This window comes from Cydia pomonella, chromosome 12 (assembly GCF_033807575.1).
Source record: "Cydia pomonella isolate Wapato2018A chromosome 12, ilCydPomo1, whole genome shotgun sequence".
Taxonomy (NCBI): Eukaryota; Metazoa; Arthropoda; class Insecta; order Lepidoptera; family Tortricidae; genus Cydia; species Cydia pomonella.
In genome coordinates this window covers 12,492,832-12,514,330 of record NC_084714.1, presented here as the reverse complement: position 1 = coordinate 12,514,330, position 21,499 = coordinate 12,492,832, and the positions used below count along the sequence as shown (strand labels likewise).

The window sequence follows — 21,499 nt, the reverse complement described above, 5'->3', positions numbered from 1 at the left end:
CTACTATACAATGTACTTACTGTTTTCTTCTTCTGAGTTGTGCCATTATAAATATTTCTAATAAGAATATTCGTATTGATAGATAGAAACAAAAGTAACATGATCTAAATCGCAGAGGTTGACTTGTTAATTTACTACACGACATCAAAACAAGATACTACTTATTAACTAATTTAGTACCAAGCAGACACCTTTACGTCTGCGACTTCTGCGAGCGATATTAAAAAAAATAAAGGAATAATGGATAAATTTGGACCTTGGGCTATATTCGTACTCGTGACCTTTTGGACCACTGGTCCGATCGCTCTGGCAAACTAAGTACCAAAGTTCACCAGGCCCGTGCTAATATATCCAAACTTCAAAATTCCAAAAGAAGGAAATGCTCAATTCGTTTGTATATTATTTAAAGTTCAACTGATTTGGAAAATATTTTTTTTGTTTTTAAAGTATGTACTGAGGTACATATTGGTCCATTTTTTGTCAAAATCTAGTTCAACTGATTTGGAAAATATTTTTTTGTTTTTAAAGTATGTAATTAGATACATATTGGTCCCATTTCTAATGATGGGATCCATGAAAAATCGAGGGAATTCTTTAAATGCTATAAGTTTTTGTATTTTACTCAACAAATTAAGCAGTCACATAAAAAGTGACATTTTATGAAGTGGAAATACTGTCGAAAAAGAGAACGGAACACCTCAACGACGCGTATTACACGTTTGGTAATTCGTCTTCTTCGGTAAGTTTGTTCAACAAGTTAAGCAACAATTTTGTTTAATTAAGGTAGATTTTTGATGATCGGTTCTACGAGGAGTTGAGGGAACTCCTCAAATTGTATAAACACACTTGTAGCGATTTTTTATTTTCATCTAAAAACCAAGCAAAGTTAAAAATCCCATTAAAATTATTTAAGACAATAGTGCATGTCATTACAATTACAATAAGCCCCGACGACGTCAAATACTTGTAGTGGAAGTGTTCCATTCTGGTCTTCATCAGCAGTTCCAGTTCACCAAATAGCACTGTTTAAGGATTTTAAACTGTTTTGTTAAGTTATTTTTTTTTCATTGAAGATTATTGTTTACACGCCTTAGGAAGGCGCATAACAACAGGTTTTCCAATGGTAACAAAATCTCAAAAACTACCTATCAATAACTATCTCAATAATTGGAGCTGATGTAAACATTTTCGAAATTTAGAAATAATATGAATATAGCATCTCCCACCTACAGTCTAGCCACGATAGCTTAAAATATGTATGCATGCGGCAAGCGAGCGGCATGAAGCGGCTACGCTTTACGGTACAGGCACTACAAATGTAGAAGTTTCGCAGCGGAACGCTGAAACAAACACACACAGAGATAAGTTCGCCTTTGTTGTATTTAATTTACTCTGTAACTGTGTTTTTCGTGTTTTTATTTCTATGTACAATAAAGTATATACATATATACATACATACATACAAACTTACAGATACTAAAGGATGTGAAAGGTGCTGAAATTTTGCAACATTTTAGTACTGCTTTATTTTGCAACATTTTAGTATTGCTTTATTTTATTTCACACTTTGCGTATAAGAGCGTGCGTCTTTCAATCTGGTGGTCGAGGGTTCAATCCCCGGCTCGTACCAAAGAGCTAATCCCAATAAGGCCTAGCTTCCCCTCTGGGTTGATGGTCAGATGGTAGTTCCCAGGCCCCTATGAGCCGTGGCAATAAGCTAGGACAAAACCCAGGAACTAGAAAAAGAGAAGAACCTATTGTCACGTTTTGGTACCTACCCCAAATTAAATTTTGCAAGTCAGGTGATTAGTTATTTACATACCTCATGCTCTGAAATTGACTGAAAACCAACGTTGTATATACTGTAAGTCCTTTTTAATACAACGCAGAATAAGTTTGAAAAGCGGACGTATTTAGTGGACCGGAAATTGAATAGTAATGTGAAGGTAAAGATTATGTATTTGAATTCAGAACTCTGGCTCAGTTAGATGAATAAATATCTGCAGGCAGGCATTCCGTTGGTGGCAGTCATTAAAAGAAGTCGATATTTGTAATGTAGTAATGATAAAGAAATAAATATAAAGCCAGAAAACTACGACGTGTGTTTATCTCCCACTCCCACCACAATTAGGCGTCACTCTTTACATGATGGTGGTGCGGGGTAACGTTTGTTATTGTAGAGAACAGCATAAATGTATTTTCTCTACTTGCGTGTATATGCAAGTAGAGAAAACGGAAGCGGGGGCTGCATATGGCCGCCAATCTTCCCGCCGCGCCTTCCGAGATGAACTCCTTCAACTGCTCAGCAGCAACAGATACGAGCCCTAACAGTTTTTTAAAAGTTCAGCCGAGGAGTCAGGGATAAGGTTATTTTCATATGCTTTTTTACTTACCATAAACCGTATCCAACCATTTTGGGGATCGTAGCCATGGGCACGACCTGCGCGGATGGTTTGGACACGGGCTACCTTGCATAAGGCTAACTCATAGCGATTGGGTGTTAGGTAAATTGTATACGCTGTATGGGTTTGGAGTAGGTTCCGTAGGGGTCTGTAGTTGGGGTAGAACAGGATAGGGTATAGTTTTGTGATAATTATTGCCACTTCCACCCGAGGAGGCGAGATATGTGAAGGTTGGAAACCTTCACAGTCTTTTGGTAGGTAACTGGCAACGATTATGTATTTGAATTCAGAACAATCGCCTTGCTAGATGAATAAATATCCGTTGGTGGCAGTCATTAAAAGTAATCGATATTTGTAATCTAACTGAATGATAGAAAAATAAATATAAAGCCTGAAAACTACGAGGGTTGTTTATCTCCCATCACAATTACGCGTCACCCTTTATAGTACATACCTTGGAGAGCCAATGACGGTAATTATGGCCGTCACTCGGCTGTAGAAGATAGTGATCTCCTTTTTTAAAAAGTTCTACGCACAGAAGTGCGTCCTTCACCGCACTGTTTTACCCAATGTAATCCATCACAAACTAGTTACTTATACTCGCATAATCAACAAATGGTTTACAATTATTTGTCAACCAACCAAGTTGTTTCAAGCAACAACTAAACTATCAGGTCCAAAGAGTACAGACTTTAATCATGTTGCAGGTAATTCCTATAAATTGTACTGCACTCAGGGTAAAAAGATTTTCTCGACAGAAACAGCAATCAGGTTTCGTTCTACTAATTCAATTCCCAGCTTCCTTGGCTTTGTTTTGTGTTGGTTGCTTGAAACTTGTATATTACGATACGGTGGACGACAGTCTAATGGCTCCTCTACACGATGGCCCAGCGTAGGCCAGTCCAAGGAACGCATTTATGCGTTAGAGGGAGCAAGTGATATTGCTATCTCATTCCACTGCATAGCTGCGTCCCTTAGACTGGCGTACGATGGGCCATCTTGTAGAGGAGCCCTAAGATTTGATAATCAACTAATTAGCTACTTGTGCAGTGTTTCGTACTTATCAAAATGCGTCCTTTAATTGGCTATAAGGTGGTTACAAACACAAGTACAATAAGTATTTAACAAAATCGGCATGACATTGTACTTATTTCAGCATATCAAATGCTCAATGACTTTTTCCAAAATATACGTATAAGCTTAGCCTAGTATGGTACCTACTCACGGATACTGCTGTGAACTGTGAAGTGCTGTGTGATGTAAACATGTTCCGTGGTTAAATTTACGCTTATAAAGTATTTTGTTTTATTTTATAAATTAACTTTAACTCGATAGTTAGGTTAGGTTAGTTCCAACCAACGGAAATCCAACATCAACAAATTATGTGTACAGTCAGCATCAATAGTAGCTGATGAAACAACGCGCCAAAAATATCTGACATCCCAGATAACTTTTCCAAATATACATAAATTTATAAAATTCACATTCAAAAGTATATCTGTTACAGTCTTTGTTGTTCTATATTAAAGACATCACTTTTTGTTAAGCTGTTACAGAATGGCAGATACTTGATCCGTACGATGAAGCGTTATTTGATCCGTTACTTTTGATGCTCACTGTACCTATGAATTCCTCTGGAGTCATGTAACTCCTCTGGAGTTGCAGGCGTACATAGGTTACGGAGACTGCTTACTATCAGGCGGGCGGACAATTTTTTTTTAATACTACGTCGGTATTAGACGTAGTATTAAAAAAAAATTGTACTTATCACTTTTCAATGAAGGAAAACATTGTAAGAAAACCAGACTATTCCTAATAAGATTTAGTTTCCGTTCTGGGTTTGAAGGTCAGACGCTTGGGTAAAAACTAGTGCTTGCGCTAATTTTATAAGATATATTTTCGGAGCCGTGGCAAAAAGCAGGGACTACCTGTAGAAAGGAGATGGTGGGATATATCAGCCATTTCTCAGACTTTGTGGGACACGACGTTAAGTTGTAATTAACATGTCCTTCCGCGACCTTAATATCTCAGTACATTATCTGGTTGTGGTTTCTGCCTGAAATACAGGAATGTGGAATGGAATCCTAGTTCAGGCACTTGTAATCAACTCTTCTTTAATAACACTTCCTAGTCTTTAGAGTTATAACTTTATAATATTTGTTTCAATAAATTATGTTTTTATATTTCCATCTAATTGCACTTAATATTTCTCATACTACTTATTTCCCGTACCCCGTACTTATCTAAATAATATCCAAATCTTGTAAAACAAATTCACTTACAAATAAACTAAGTTAATCAATTGAGTTCCTTACCCATATTTGATCAAAACTTCGCAAAGTGGTTGGAATCCAATTGATAACCCTTTACAAGCTCTTTCATATGCATGAACAAGTAATGAGAAGGTGCCTAAATACATAATACGAGCCTTTTAAATCTGCTACGAATCTGCACTCGCTCGAATAAACATCTCAGGGGATCAGTCTACACATAATTGGCCGAGATTTTCTTAAAATATCTTTCAAAGACTAAATCCAACAGGTATTGATTTATTGTCTGATACCTATAGCTCAATAGTGGGCCCGGATTTTTGCCCTTAAAGTTTCGATAATTCTAAAGATGGAAAGTGATGCTTATCTGATATGGGACATATTTTTAAGCATATTTGTAAAATATGACGAAAAGTTAGAACGAGCGTTAGATAAAAATGAGGTATTGATGATTTATGAGTAGTGAATTAAAGTGCAAAGTTTAAGCTTCATCGTTTATAATATTGATTTAACAGCATAAAGCCTCATGGCTTTATGCTGTTAAATCAATATCTAGACACGCCCATTATTTACATGTCTAACTTTTTACTAGTATACTAAATTGATCGATAATATTGTAATTTTGCAATATCAGCTACTCTAATTCTATATTTACAAAATAATTCGTGTTTTTACGTTCACCAGAAAGCAGCTGTTCCAGATTTCCAAAAACCGAATATTGTAAATAAATGGAAATGTTCTTCGATATGTTAAAGTTTTTTGTAACTTTAATTCTATATTTACTTAGTTATTAGCAAAAATTTAAATATTTAAATATAACCGAACGCTCAACCTTACAATTTCAAACTTTTTATAAAAGTATTATTTAACATACTCCCAATGACATATCAAAAAAGAAAAAACTTTAATATTATCGAAACCAATTTTTGTTCAACCGCTGGTCTACTACGTGGTTAAAGGATGACTCACGTTAGACTGGGCCAGGTCCGGGACGGAACTAGCAGCGCTTCGTTTTCTATGGAAAGCATGACGTCATCACCGGGGCTTTGGAGTGGCCCGGTGCGGATCCGGAGCAGAGGCGGGCCGCTCATGCTATGAGCAAAGACCTGACAACCCGGAGGCTCAATTCTTCTCTTCGGGTCCCACTTGTCCAAGATCTGTGTCCAATGTGCATAGTGTCTCACTCTCTCATTAAGCAAAATGTGAGACGCAAATACACACTGGACCAAGATATATATATGCATGCTCGGATGTATCGGAATATATTTGCCAAAATAAGAAGGTTGCAAAACGTCATACATTTGTTAATATAAGTACTTAATTTTAAGAACATGATCAGCAGTGAATTGTGGATAAATAGCTAAATAAATACGTTATATTACTTAAGCAGGCAAGAATACGTCTAAAAATAGGTACTTGAAAATGCAACAACAGCGAAAATTAGAAACAACGGTACTTTAGCTAATGAGTTTTCCCTAGGCATTTTCAGCTACTCGAATCCCAAACAATAGGAGTAAAAACCGGCTAAGAGCATGTCGGGCCACGCTCAGTGTAGAGTTCCGTAGTTACTCTTCCGTCACAATAAGCTAAACTGGAGCTTAAAGTATAGTAATTGTTAACCAAGGGATGAAACGGTACCTTTCACGCGAGTTAAACAAATAGGCAAATTTGCATAATCAGTACCTAATTAAAGTAAGTCTTTTTACTATGGGAGAAACTTTTTGCGATAACTCAAAAACAGCTAAAAGTTTTCATTTGATGTCTTTCTTAAGCTCTACTTCCACGATTTTTTTCATATTTTTTGGGCCCATGGTTCAAAAGTTAGAGGGGGAGACGACGACACACATTTTTTTTTCTTTCGGAGCTATTATCTCCGAATATATTCACTTTATCAAAAAATGTTTGTTGAAGGCCCGTATTAGTTTTGAAAGACCTTTCCAACGATACCCCACACTGTAGGGATGAAGCAAAAAAAAAATTCACCCCCAGTTTACGTGTAGGGGAGGTACCATCAAAAAAATTAAATTTTAGATTTTATTGTACGACTTTGTCGGCTTTATTGATTTATATATCCATGCCGAATTTCAGCTTTCTAGCACTAACGACCACGGAGCAAAGCCTCGGACAGACAGACAGACAGACAGACAGACAGACGGACATGGCGAAACTTGTACCTTACCCCATCTACTACTAAACTAATTAACTAAAATTCAACCAGGATAAAATAAAAATAGGAAAATAAATAAATTTGGCCAAGTGATCGTCTAGTGTATTTACGTTGTGAACCTTAGTACCCTTCGTCTTTTATGTGAAAACTGATACGATTTGGATTTTTCAAAACTATCCCTAAATATCCTATGAATTTGTAAATATTCCTACTGTATATTTTTATTAACACTATTGTTAGACAAACAAAAATAAAAAAATAGTAAATAATATATATTTTTTAGAATTTATCTCCCACCGGGCCCTACCGTGACCAGTTACCGTGAACAGTAGTAAGCCCTTTTTGTTTGTAATTTAAAACTTATATTTTCCTTTTAATATATCTCTTCGCTAACCTAGCTAGCTAAAGGAAAATATGTATATGTAACCATTGTAACCATAAATAAATATTGCAAAGAATAGTACGTACAAACATACTTTATCTACTGTCACGCCCGGATGAAGACGGGTCTCTAAGCTAATTAATACCCATTTTATTTTATTTTATTTTTAATAAGTATTCCTAAGCACTATGTAATATTACTCTACCAACGTTTCGTAACCTAATTTCAGACGAGAAGAAACGCAAAGAAACTCATCTGAATGTACTATTAATGTATGGAATACTGAAAACAATCGTCTATTAAATATGACTTTATTTACCCTTTAATTCCCCAGTTATAGAAAAGCTCAGTTGTCACTAGTGAACTGCTCCGCCTGTCACTAGCTCCCTATAACAAAATTATTTAGTATGTCCTCAAATAACTTTGTTCCCCTATCTCACCCAATGTAAAAATATATAAACCTTCAATCATATTTAATGTACGAGCCTCAGTAACCCATCCATATGCTACTGAAGATAGATTTTAATTTATTTTGTAATTAAAAACAGTTAAACCTCTAATGATTTTAGTTTTGTTTACAATCAAACTAAATGTGAAAGAAAATAAATAAACCTAACACCCAAATAATGACTCTACCCTAACTCTACCCCAAATTCACCTATTCTAATGTGTGTAAAACTAGAGGCGAACCTCTATTTTTACAGGGAGGAGTGTGTGTGAGGGACCCTAATTTAAGCTCTAAACGTTCGGCCGACAAAACCGAGGTATAGCAAACCCTAGTGTCTGTGTGATTGCCTCCCCCCGTCTGTGTTAGCCGAAGCCTGGGTACAGACGAATAAGGCGCCCTAACCATGTATATAATGTGTATAAATAAATATATTTAACAAGACAACGCTTCTTCAATTACCAACAGATTTCAATGAGTAAGGATTACTCCTAATGGTCCACACGTGAGACCCTCATATCCCTCTGTCAGACCTTGAAGAGAACGTAAGAGGTATAATCGTCACCTGTGTTGGTAAAAAGGCTGACGCCAGGCCCCTCTCGCGACCTGGACCTAACTCTCTACTGGATTCCCGAGTAAACCTGCTTGTCACCGTCAGGTTAGGTGTACTCGGTAGGTTGACCATGCAACCTGACACTGAACTGGCTCTAAAATACAAAAAATCCACAAAAATAAGTAAGTATTGACACTAAAATAACAATTGAACAGATTGACAAAGAACAGCATAGTAGCTACGCAATGTCAAACATTCAATCGTCAAAATAACAACCTTTGTTTTTACGTCTACGAATAAGCCAGAGAAAGTGACAATCCGACGGTCAAAAATATAATGGCCGGTCCTGGCTTAAAACTGAGCTATTTATAACTTTCGGCAAACGCTCCAGACGTGTTAGACGCGTCTCTCGTAATTATCGTAGGGTAAAGGCACCAATAGTCAGCCCCTCCACGAAATTTCTATGTTCAAGAACGTCTCATTTGCCCACTAATTGACCAATAAGAATTATGAATGTTTTTACTCATCAATAATTTATTAAAGTTTAATTTTTATAAAGAATATAACGTAATTTAATTTAGCTTATGGAAATATTTCATTAAATATAATGCAAGGGCCTTTTTGCCAGCAATCAGCCTCCCGTCTACCAAGACACAGCCTTTAAGTACCCAGTCTACAGCCATCCCATTTTAACGCCTGGCTATTGGGTTCCGAGTTCCGTGATTTCAGTGTCCAGTGGTCAGCCACAGGATGACTACTGAGTATTTATTTGATGTATTGCAATGAAATAAAGTCATAATAATGTAGATATTTAAAGGTGCTTGATTTAATGACTTACATTGCATTTGAAAAAAAAACTTGAAACCTGTGCTCAGCCTCTATCGGCTGTCCTCTGGGTCCACGATCCCTTTAAAATTACTGCCTGAAACCCAGTAATCGGCCAGGGCTTACTTTAATATGGATTTATATTAATTTTTCACTTTCTCCAGACAAATTAAGCATTAATTACGTGAAGCAGCGCACATGCTTTCAAAAAAACATCACAATTCGGCCGCCAACGTCTGATCAAAACACCATGTGACGCTCCAAAAAAATGGCCATATGACATATCCCTTCATGTCAAAAGACAGCACTTCTTTGAAGTAGTGTTGTGGTTTATGCTAAACAAAAAAAAAAAAAATAAGTTACTTTTCAATTCATACTTTATTAATCTATAATAACACCTACTTTTGGCACACTGACGCATGTCTGAGCACTGATGCCTTTACCTTATACGTTTGACTAGTTTATTACCCTTTAAACTCGAGTACCAATCACTTTTTCTGAGTAACGACCCACTACGAAATATGATTTAGTTAAAGTCTTTGTTTGTTGTTCAAAATTTCTCGTGAGAATATTTTGCTTCTATTCCATTAAACTTACGGAATTAATTTATTAGATATATACATACTATTTACTAGTATTTTGATTAATATTGGAACATAATAATTGAGGTTTTTAGTTTATGAAAATGATATGGACCGATTATTTGTGCCAATTATTTTTATATGTTAACTAGATCTGCTAGTGCGTCTAGTTACAAACTATAAGGGTTCCTAGTTGACTACGGAACCCTAAAAACGAGATTTTACAGTCTCAGATCTATTTTACAGTCAAAATACCTACATTTTAATAACTAAAATAATAATGTATCCTGGTCAGCATTCTGTACTCTAATATCTAGCAGAGGCAGGAAGCAATATCAAATTATTTCTGTAGCTAACCGAGCACACCGCAATTTTAATTATCTAGCGGGGCGCCAGGGTACATTTTCATAGCGAAGCTCTGCATCACATACATATCTAAGCACAATATAATGGTAAAATAAACGCAAACCACACTACCATGTTTTCGGGCATTAAGTATTCACCTTATCATTATCACTTTACGAGAAATGAAATAGTAAGATGTTATTTTTTTTAAATAAGTCTATTAGGGTATCAGTCAGTTAAGCGGAAATACTCTTACGACCCAATTCGAACAACGGTTATAAGATGACAATCACCCCCTAGAGGGATGAGTTGTCAAAAATGCTAAAACCATTTTGCTTGTTTTCTAGTTTTGTGTTAAGTTGCGAAGTTTCATATTCTTACTTCATAAATGTCGCTACCCATACAAACGTACTTTGAACCTCTTAAGGGACGAATATTGAAAAATACTGAAATTGCTTTACTTGTATTCCAGTAACATCTTTTCTTGTATTCTTTTATTATGCCTTCCTAAGAAGTTTCAAAGTATTTACACGATACAAACATTTAACCCCGTTTTATCCGCCTTAGCGGATAAATTCTCAAAAACGCTGATATTATATTTCTGGCTAATGGTGTTTCTTTCTCCGCTGAAACGATTTAGTAAAAATTTTGTATGTAGATAGTTTTTGTTATAGAGAAGGATATGGAATAGTTTTAAATCCGAAAATCTCCCCGTAAGGGTGAAAAGGACAAGGACGTTAGGGGGAAAAAGGTGTTGAAGTTTGTATAGAGAATCAGTAAAAAAAATAGATTGTATTAAAGTTGCTCCCAGATACGTATTTCAAGATTTTTAACAGTAAATCACCCCCAACATTTTAAATTAGGGGATGGAAGATTGTCATGAGCAACTTACAAAAATAAAAGAAGTCCCATCAAAAACATTTTCATGTAAAATGTTGCCAAGATCAGATCTATTGTAGAGCCAAGATTCTAACTCTACAAGCCCTAAATTTACAAACTCTACACCTTAGTCAAAATATATGCGGCATGGTCGTTTCGTTACTACAAGGTGTAGATTTTATGAAGTTAGGGCTTGTAGAGTTAGAAGCTTGGCTCTACAAGAGATCTGATACCTTTTTGACAGTGCGAGCCTTATGATTTCGTTTTTGCAACATGACATGAAAAATTCTCATGAAAAAAAGGTATTTCAAGGCCACGCCGCCGATACGCTGCCGCCGCCGACCAATTTCGACCGCCGCGCCGCCGCCGGCTAAATGTCTTATCTACAACTTTATTAATTCGTGGTTTAAATTGAGACACGAAGTACTTGAAAGGTTTTAGGGCCATAGGCTCGCCATAAATAAAAGTTCCAGAAACTTAACGCTTAAATATAACAAATACCTACCCTTCATCGTCGGACCGGTAATTGTCGTACTTTTATCATCTGTCATTACGGCCATTTCGTTCTAATAAGTAGTAAGTAGTGTAAGAATTAGCTCGCCAAACGAAGACTAAAAACAGACAAATGGGTGAAATAATTCGTGTATAAACGAATTTTGGTATAGTTGTAGGTAAAGGTGCCTTACACAACATACTGAAAGTACTGATGGATAGGGGTGGCGCTAATGGGTGGAGGGGGTTTAAAGGTCCTTTTTTAGTTTTTCGTAAATAACTCGTAAACGGTGGCCAATAGCAAAAAAAAAATTTATACGCAAATTATCTATATAAATTTGCCTACAAGAAAGATCTCGTAATTGTTTTCTCTAGGATCAATATTTTAAAAGATAATCAAGCGGGAAAGTTAATTAAAATCACTTTTATGGTAAGTTTTTAAAATTTTCGTAAATAAATGCTGTTAAAAGTAAATAATCTACACAAAAAATTTTACAACAAAAATTCAGTACACTTTTTGCAAGGATCAATACTTAAAAAGATACTATTCCTTTTCTTTAGTATTTCGTAAATGATTTGTAAAGTAGGTACGCATATGTTATCCGCGGAAATGTTCTGCATCTTTTACGATCATATTTGAGTGACTGAGAGCAGACTACGGAACTGACTCAAATATGTTTGAATACAAAAGAGGAAAAGTCATACAAATCGGATGTGCGTATGCTGAGGTATGGTGTGCCTCAAGGTAGCGTATTAGGGCCACTGTTATTTTTACTCTACATCAACGATCTCCCTAAACATGTCAAGCACCCTATGGTTTTTTTGCAGACGACAGTGCAGTTATAATTGAATGTAAATATATTAATAATTATGAAATGGAAATCAGTTATACTATAAATGATATAAGAAAATGGCTTAATGATAATTATTTGATAATAAATATTAATAAAACTAAAATAATGCACTTTCGACAAAACACACCCATGTTGCCTATAAATTGTAATTATTAAGGACGTACTATTGAACCGGTTGAAGAAACTAAAATTTTGGGACTAACTATTGATAGCAAGTTGTATTGGAAAACACATACGGAGGAAATTTGTACAAAGCTAAGTAAATATGCATACGCGCTTTACAGATTATCTAAGCTAGTAAGCACTGAAGCAGTAATTGCCGCATATCATGGCTACGTTGGGTCAACCCTTCGCTATTGTGTTATATATTGGGCGAATTCGACCAACAGTGAAATCGCATTCAAAGCACAAAAACGATGTATAAGATCAATGTGTGGTCTACATCAATTGGATCCATCTTTTAAAAAACTTAATCTTTTGACTCTACCGTGCCTCTTCATATTTGAAACTGCTGTATTTGTAGAAACAAAACTGAATTTATTTAAACAAGTGTCACGAATATTTAACAGAGATATCTACCGCACTCACAAACTTGGTACAGTATTTTCTCGTTCTGCACTAATGCGTAAAAATGTATTTTGTCTGGCCAGTAAAATTTTTAACAAAATTCCTATAGCTCTAAGAATGAAACCATTGCACTTGTTTTATTTAAAATAAATTATTAATATCTAAGTGCTACTATTCGTTGCCAGAGTTTTTCGGTGACACTTTAAATTAGCCTGTAAGTAATTGTATTGTATATATGCATGAATTATTGACATAAAAATATGAATAGAATATAATAAATAATTTTGAATTTGAAATACGCGCAATTATGAACTTGGTATACAACTACATTTGACAATAATATTATTGTATAATTGATTAATATTTTATTTTATTTAGTTAAATGTATTTGCATTTAACAATGTATTTTAATTGGTATATGTCTACCTGGTTTCAAATTTGTATGCCTGTCGGCGAAACATAGAGTTCACACATACTTTTTGTACTTACCAACACTGTTACCTATGTTTACAAATAAATCATTTGAATTGAATTGAAAGTATGACCTAGTAGCAAAAAAAATCTGATACATAAATAATTATCATAAAAATTTCTACAAGAAACATGTGGAACACTTTTCGCTCGGATCAATATTTAAAAAGATAATAACGCGGGAATATTAATAATATTCAATTTTAAAGTCCCTTTTTAGATTCTTCTAAATAACTCTTAAACGGTGGACGGTGGTCCATAGCAAAACCTATTCGAATTCATAAATAATCTAAATTAAATGTTCTACAAAAAACAACCAGAACACATTTCTCTAGGATCAATATTTAAAATAATATTAAAGGGGAAAGTGAATTACAATCAATTCACGGGTCCCTTTTTTGTTTTTCATAAATAATTAAACGGTGGCTTGCCATGCCATTGCATATTAAGGGTTATTTACGAAAAACGAAAAAGGGACTTTAAAATTGATTCATAAATAAATATAATAAGGACATTCGGACACAAATTGACTAAGTCCCACAGTAAGCTCAATAAGGCTTGTGTTGAGGGTACTTAGACAACGATATATGCATATACTATATAAAAATTTATAAATACATAGAAAACACCCATGACCCAGGAAAAAATATCCGTGCTCATCACACAAATAAATGCCTTTACCAAGATTTGAACCCGGGACCATCGGCTTCATAGGTAGGGTCACTACCCACTAGGCCAGACCGGTCGTCAACATTAACACCATCATCATTCATTCGTCATTATTATTATCATTCCCGCTTTAGATCTTTTTTAGGGTTCCGTAGCCAAATGGCATAAAACGGAACCCTTATAGTTTCGCCATGTCCGTCTGTCTGTCTGTCTGTCTGTCTGTCTGTCTGTCTGTCTGTCTGTCTGTCTGTCTGTCCGAGGCTTTGCTCCGTGGTCGTTAGTGCTAGAAAGCTGAAATTTGGCATGGATATATAAATCAATAAAGCCGACAAAGTCGTACAATAAAATCTAAAAATTTAATTTTTTTTAGGGTACCTCCCCTACACGTAAAGTGGGGGTGAATTTTTTTTTTCGCTTCAACCCTAGAGTGTGGGGTATCGTTGGAAAGGTCTTTTAAAAGTAATAGGGGTTTTCAAGAAACATTTTTTGATAAAGTGAATATATTCAAAGATAATCGCTCCGAAAGAAAAAAAAATTGTGTCCCCCCCCCTCTAACTTTTGAACCATAGGTCCAAAAAATATGAAAAAAATCGTGGAAGTAGAGCTTAAGAAAGACATTAAATGAAAACTATAGCGGACATGATCAGTTTAGCTGTTTTTGAGTTATCGCAAAAAGTTTTCCCTTCATAGTAAAAAGACTTACTTTAATTAGGTACTGATTATGCAAATTTGCCTATTTGTTTAACTCGGGTGAAAGGTACCGTTTCATCCCTTGGTTAACAATTTACTATACTTTAAGCTCCAGTTTAGCTTATTGTGACGGAAGAGTAACTACGGAACCCTACACTGAGCGTGGCCCGACATGCTCTTGGCCGGTTTTAAATATTAAGGATTGGATTTAGACATCGGTTGCCTTGTTTTTGGGAAACTGTGATATTGGAGGGGCTTAGGGGGCTTAGCTGAAACCCTTTACGGTGGTTTTTATTGCCGGAGATGCGTATTTTTTTTTTACGAAATTTGGTCTATGAGCCTGATACGCAACTTAATGGTAGTTTATTACAAATCGTGGCACCCCGACTTCCACGCGGTCTTATCGGTCCTACCCCTAGTGTTTTTATAAAGCCGGAGGCGCGGAGGGACTGCACATCCCGCAGCGCCGGAGCTGTTCCATTTCGACATTTAAGATTTCTTTCACGGAACTAAAGGGATGTTTTTATATTGATGTTAGTGTTGAAAAAAAAATTAAAATCAGATAATAAGCACCTCTGTGGGTGGGTGTTAGTGTTTGGGGGAGTTATACTCCCCTTCCCCTCCCCCTATCAAAGGTACTACCCCTATTTTATGTAAATACTGAAAGTTAAAATTGTAATATCTCAGAAACTAAGCATCACCGGCAGGGGGAGGGGGAAAGGAGGATAGCCACCCCCCTCCCTCCTATCAAGGCAACCAATTTCTAAATTTTTACCAATATTAATCCTAGCGAAAAGTGTTCCATATGTTTCTTGTAGGAAATTTTATGATAATTATTTATTTTTTTGCTATGGCTCATACTTTACAAACTATTTACGATAAACTAAAGAAAAGGAACCTTTGAATTGATTTTAATCAACTTTCCCTCTTTAATATCTTGTTAAATATTGATCCTTGCAAAAAGTGTACGTAATTTTTCTGGTACAAAATTTCATACAGATTATTTGCGTTTAAGAACATTTTTTGCTATGGGCCACCGTTTACGAGTTATTTACGAAAAACTAAAAAGTCCTTTAATTAAACTTCTTTATACCCGTTAGCGCCACCCCCATCCATCAGTACTTTCAGTATGTTGTATGAGGCATTTTTACCTGCAACTATGCCAAAATTCGCTTATACACGAATGATTTCCCCTGTTGTCTTTTTCCTTCATTAGGTCGCCTAAATGACGCATGACACGAAGGACGATAAAATCGCAACCATTCTATTCGTGCTGGTGTGAATAATATGCCTTACCTTTTTCATAAAGGACATAACATTTGTAGGCAGCATGGTGGCTTCCTCTCTGCACTGTTCGCTTAAAACTTACATCACTGCACTACACTGAACTACACACTGTACCGCCCTCAGTCGGGAATTAGCACGCTACCTCCAAAACACGACATCTTATAAACCGTAGGCAGCTATAACTATTTAACAATATACCATAGAACTTTATGTTAATATCACGCACTTCACAGTTTGGCACTATCGAGCTCGATGATATGTTGTCTGAAACAAAAGAGAACACATGTTGTAGTGCGTGTAACATAAGTACCAATGAAGAAGTTATCCAAAACATTCTGGGGTACACGGCGGATTAGGCTGTAAAACGGAGTGGCAAATGGAATGAAATATTACTAAATCTACTTATCTAATTCAGAAGATGACGTTGACTAGTCGTAATATATATAACCAATTTATTATTTCTCAAGAGTGCGCAAGATGTAGCTGTAAAATAGGAATTCTTTATCGAACATTTTTTTTACATATTTCTCAAAAGTCCAAAATACGGTTGAGGCTCTAGCCATATTCTTTAATCGTCGAATATTTGTTTATCTTGTATATCCAAAAAATTACCTACTCAGTTCAATTGAGTTCTCGATATTCATCATTATTACAAGCGCCATCTTTACGAATTAAATGAAGTATAGGTAGCTAATGGGGTTTAACAACACATCTTGTAACTTTTATTTATAAATTTGGTATAAATTGCTAAATAAATGTTTTTTTTTTATTAATCTAAACAATAATCGCTCAACTATACTTAATATGTAATTGACAGGCTTGTAACCTTTAGTTTAAGTACTTAGTAAGTTTTTTTTATTTCTTTGTTTTTATATGTTATTAAATAAATCATTGACAGCGTATATTGGTCTCTTACACTATAAAATGTCTGGGAAGTTGTGCGGGGGTTGACTAGTTTCATTCCCGTCCTCCGCAGCAGGTAGGTACTCGTGTTCACCGCAGCACCCACGCACGACCCTTCACAAGAGAGAATGGGACGCATTCAACAGGTCCTACTTGGTTCATTAAGAGGCTGTCAATACCTAAAGCGCGCACACTGTCTATTTGTATCGGAGTTAATGAGATAGCACTGTCGCATGTTACTGGTCCTGGGCAAGGGAATAATAAGAAAATTATTTAAATAAAATAAAGTGGATTATAGTGTAATATTTTACTCGTTAGCGGTTTAGATATAAATATTTTGAAATTGTGATTTTAATTGCAGACCCATAAGTCAAATCAATAAAGACATAGAACCGTTTAATTTGGATTTTAAGACCAATCTTTGCAATTATTTTCTATCGAGCCGATTTCGTTCAATCATGTATCGAGTACAACCACGGTCTTTGAAATATAATTAATATGAACATATAGGTATTTTTCTTACTTGACTAAAACAAATAGTCTTTCTTAAAAAACTGTTTAAGTAACATCAATTTCAAGGACATTGGGTGTTGACAGCCCCTTGCGTACGTCTTTTTAGGGTTCCGTAGCCAAATGGCAAAAAACGGAACCCTTATGGATTCGTCATGTCCGTGTGTCGTCTGTCCGATTATGTCACAGCCACTTTTTTCCTAAACTATAAGAACTATACTGTTCAAACTTGGTAAGTAGATGTAATACCATCAACCGCATTAAGATTTTCACACAAAAATAGAAAAGAAACAATAAATTTTGGGGGTTCCCCATACTTAGAACTGAAACTCAATTTTTTTTTTTTCATCAACCCATGCGTTTGGGATATCTATGGATAGGTCTTCAAAAATGATATTGAATTGAGGTTTCTAATATCTTTTTTTTTCTAAACTGAAAAGTTTGCGCGAGAGACACTTACAAAGTGTTAAAATGTGTCCCCCCCCCCCCCTGTAACTTCTAAAATAAGAGAATGATAAAACTAAAAAAAATATATAATGTACAGTCAGCGTCAAATACTTTGTAGCAACCAAAGTAGCCAAATAGTTCGGTACACCATATATTTAGTATGGTGTACCGAACTATTTGGCCACTTTGACTGCTACAAAGTATTTGACGCTGACTGTACATTACCATGCAAACTTCCACTGAAAATTGGTTTGAACGAGATCTAGTAAGTAGTTTTTTTTTACTACGTCATAAAATTTAAAAAAATATATATTTTTTCATCAAACCCAGACGTGTGGGGGACTATGGATAGGTCTTCAAAAATGATATTGAGGTTTCTAATATCATTTTATTCTAAACTGAATAGTTTGCGCGAGAGACACTTCCGAAGTGGTAAAATGTGTCCCCCCCCCCCCCCTGTAACTTCTAAAATAAGAGAATGATAAAACTAATTAAAATATATGATGTACATATTACCATGCAAACTTCCACCGAAAATTGGTTTGAACGAGATCTAGTAAGTAGTTTTTTTAATACGTCATAAATGGTACGGAACCCTTCATGGGCGAGTCCGACTCGCACTTGGCCGCTTTTTTTCGTATATTACTTGTGTGATGACCTCATATAACTAAATTTCAAACAAGCAATAGAGTTGATAGCATAGAGCGGAGCGACTATCAAACCGAATGTTAGGGTTTCAAATCCCGACTTGTTGAATGAATTTCTTGAATACTCAAGTAAGAAATATAATTTGATAAACTTAATCAATCGCTTTTTAACCAAGGATCAAACTAGTGAGGAAACCGGACTGGTCCAATCGTATAGTTTCCCGATAGGTTAAAAAGTCAGCTGGCAGTCGCATTCGTACAAACAAGTGCCTCTGTTAATTCTTGGGATTAGGTGGCTGAGCGCACCCCTGGGCTCCTCACGTGAGCTGTGGCAATTTGAGACAGCTAGGAAGATGATGAATTCACGGGATGAATTATGTATCTCAATGTAGAAATCTATATATCACGCCTCATTAGAATAAAAAAAATCCTAGGTGGTTATTATTAATGCAGTTACGTTACATTACATAAATTCTAACTAATGCAGTTGTTCAATCGATACGTAACGATTTGATATTAGAATTCAGTCAGCTCTTGTATAGAAGCGAAATTGCATCGTTAGCTTGAGCGATATCGGCGAGTCGAGAACGGATATCAAGAGGCCCTATTAACTTCGTACGTAGTTACGCACCCATACAATATCCACATTAACTATCATGTAGGTACATATTCTACAGTGTGTTTAGGAGATAACATAGGAAGCTGGAACAACTAGATTTCTCTTCGCGGTATGTTATCGCGCTGTAACCCTGATTAATGTGCCTTATTCGGGAGCAAAGTTTGTTTAACCATCGTGCCTTGAAACCCTCGCAACGCTCAAGATTCCTCTTTTAGAGCCACTCGCTACGCTGGAGGATCAATATAGGAACTTTTCTTGATCTGCTAAAACAAATGTTTGACCTACCTATGTCATGACATGACGCCGTACCGGCCGTACAACGACGTTGCATTGTGACACGTAGTTCGTTCTGATATTGAGTTTGGCTTATGGCAAGCATTACTAGAATGTCTGATTAAACCGATAAACTCACATCAATTCTCGTATACAAAGGTGTCAAGGCTGGGGTGGCATTCAGCTGATGACAGTTAATGACTAGTAGTTTTTGTTAAAAATAAAAGTGGAACAAGACGAGTAAGTACTTTGCTGCTAGAAAAGGTAAGCAAAATCTCATTTGGTTCACAATCTCCTCGTGCTTTTATTACGTCCCTTGCTAAACTCAAGGTGCTAAATTAGAATACAATCTCTCGCTACGCTGGTGTTTCTGATAAAGGAGATCGTCGATTTGGGCCCTACCTATATGCTATTTGGCATATATTTTACAGACTATTCATATTTAATACCTACATACGCATTCTACTACCTACATACGAATGTAAATGAAACGGAAACTAGAAATACATAATAAAAAGACATTATGTTCTTCATTTTCAATACTTCTATGTATTTATTTACAAAAGCTTTGCCGTCGTCTACGTCTTTATAGCATCTACATAAGGCTGAACTCCACCTAACCCGAAAGGTTTTATCATTAAGGAGTTATAATCTAACTAACGCTAACGCTATTGTCCCTCGTATCACTCTTCCTTAATGCGATAGAGGCAGATAGCATTTCATTTTGTATCCCTACGAACGACTGACATCTTGGCTAGGGGCTAGGCCCCCTGCTCTGCCGTGATACTCTTTGTACTAAACTTTACTTTATGGTAGGTAGACTAGTCTGAATTTAGTTTGACTATGAATATATAGTATTTAAGAGGGTAGGCCACGGCCGCTTCTCCATACAAACGTAGTCCCTATTTTCCTTTCTGGATATTGACATTATGGAAAATGTTTTTACCCGATTTTCAATAAACTGTGACATTTTTTTTTATAATGTTAAAATCCTAGAAAATGAGGAGTACGTTAAAGGCTCACCAGACTCCTCGCCGGAGCGAATCGAATCGCAATAATTCGTCTGTGATGAACGCACATGGTACAAATACTCAATCAACGCGGCTCGATTCGACTGTAGTCGACGTCAGCGTTATTGCCTTCTACATTTACTATGAAATGAATAGACGGAGTTTGAAATAGTACTTTCAAATCATTAGTTAAAAAAAAAAATCTTTGCTTATTTCTCAACATTCCCGTTTTATTTCGTGATTTTGTTTTACCATCGTAATCTAGAGTTCGAATCGCGTTTGTATCGATAAAAACGCGCGTCGACGGCGCGTTAAAAAAACGTGGTGTGCTTAGCCCCTTAGGGTAGTGTTTATCAATCATTATACGTTATGTACGTTTGTAAAGTAAAATTATACCAAAAGTGCGTATACGACGTATACGTTTCATGACGCACCCTAGAAACTTTACCTCGTGCCCTAGGATTTATTTAGCAAAAAATATTTGATTTATAGCCAAGATGACAATGACAATCGTTTGTGGAAAACGAAACGAGACGCTATTGTCTCTCGTATCGTATCATTCATCCTTAGTGCGATAGACAAATAGCGTTTCGTTTTGTAGCCCTACGAACAGATGATCTGAGCCTACGAACGATTGTCATCTTAGCTAGGCCTCCTGCTCTGCCGTGATACTCGCCTGACTATATATAACGTAGGTAGGTACCTACATAAGATTATGAGAAATTCAATCAGTGAACTAGAGCCACCTACCTACTTCATTTTGTGGATATTTGCGTCCAAATCCCCCCCGAGGCAAATGGGATAAATATTTTGGCGGGCATAGTGAAATATTAAATCGCGCGGTAAGTCGATAACAAACAGCTATCTTGGGCAGCAGCCCCGCTGCGCTGGATTAAGGTGGACAAATTGAAGTTTCTCTTTCAAGTTAACGTTCGAAACTTGATTCTAGTTTAGTAATTACCTATTTTATTACGTCATCTGTAACATGAGAGCAATGTTGGTTTTTGCTGCAAGTGCTGATTTCTGATTTTGAATTCAGAGTAAGCGAAAGATTCCATAACTATAAGCCAAGACTCGATACGCTATTGATTCTATTTACAAAGTTGGTGGCACACTGGCACATATGGCTTTTTACCTCAGTAGTGAGACCGAGAACATAATAAGTATTAGAGAAATAACGTTATGAAAATGTTTAGAGTCAGGTTTAGGAC

At 36.0% G+C, this 21,499-nt stretch overlaps 1 protein-coding gene across 4 annotated transcripts in view; it reads right to left on the bottom strand.

Moving 5' to 3' along the window:
- The window catches only part of LOC133523605 (regulating synaptic membrane exocytosis protein 1), a 244,393-nt gene that overhangs the window by 111,469 nt on the left and 111,425 nt on the right, over positions 1 to 21,499 (bottom strand). For all 4 annotated transcript variants that reach the window (XM_061859274.1, XM_061859276.1, XM_061859275.1 and 1 more), the window contains exon 3: positions 15,889 to 16,143. In XM_061859274.1, coding sequence (XP_061715258.1) covers positions 15,889 to 15,924 — 36 coding nt within the window. In that variant the 5' untranslated portion in view covers positions 15,925 to 16,143. The remainder of the gene's footprint in view (positions 1 to 15,888; positions 16,144 to 21,499) is intronic.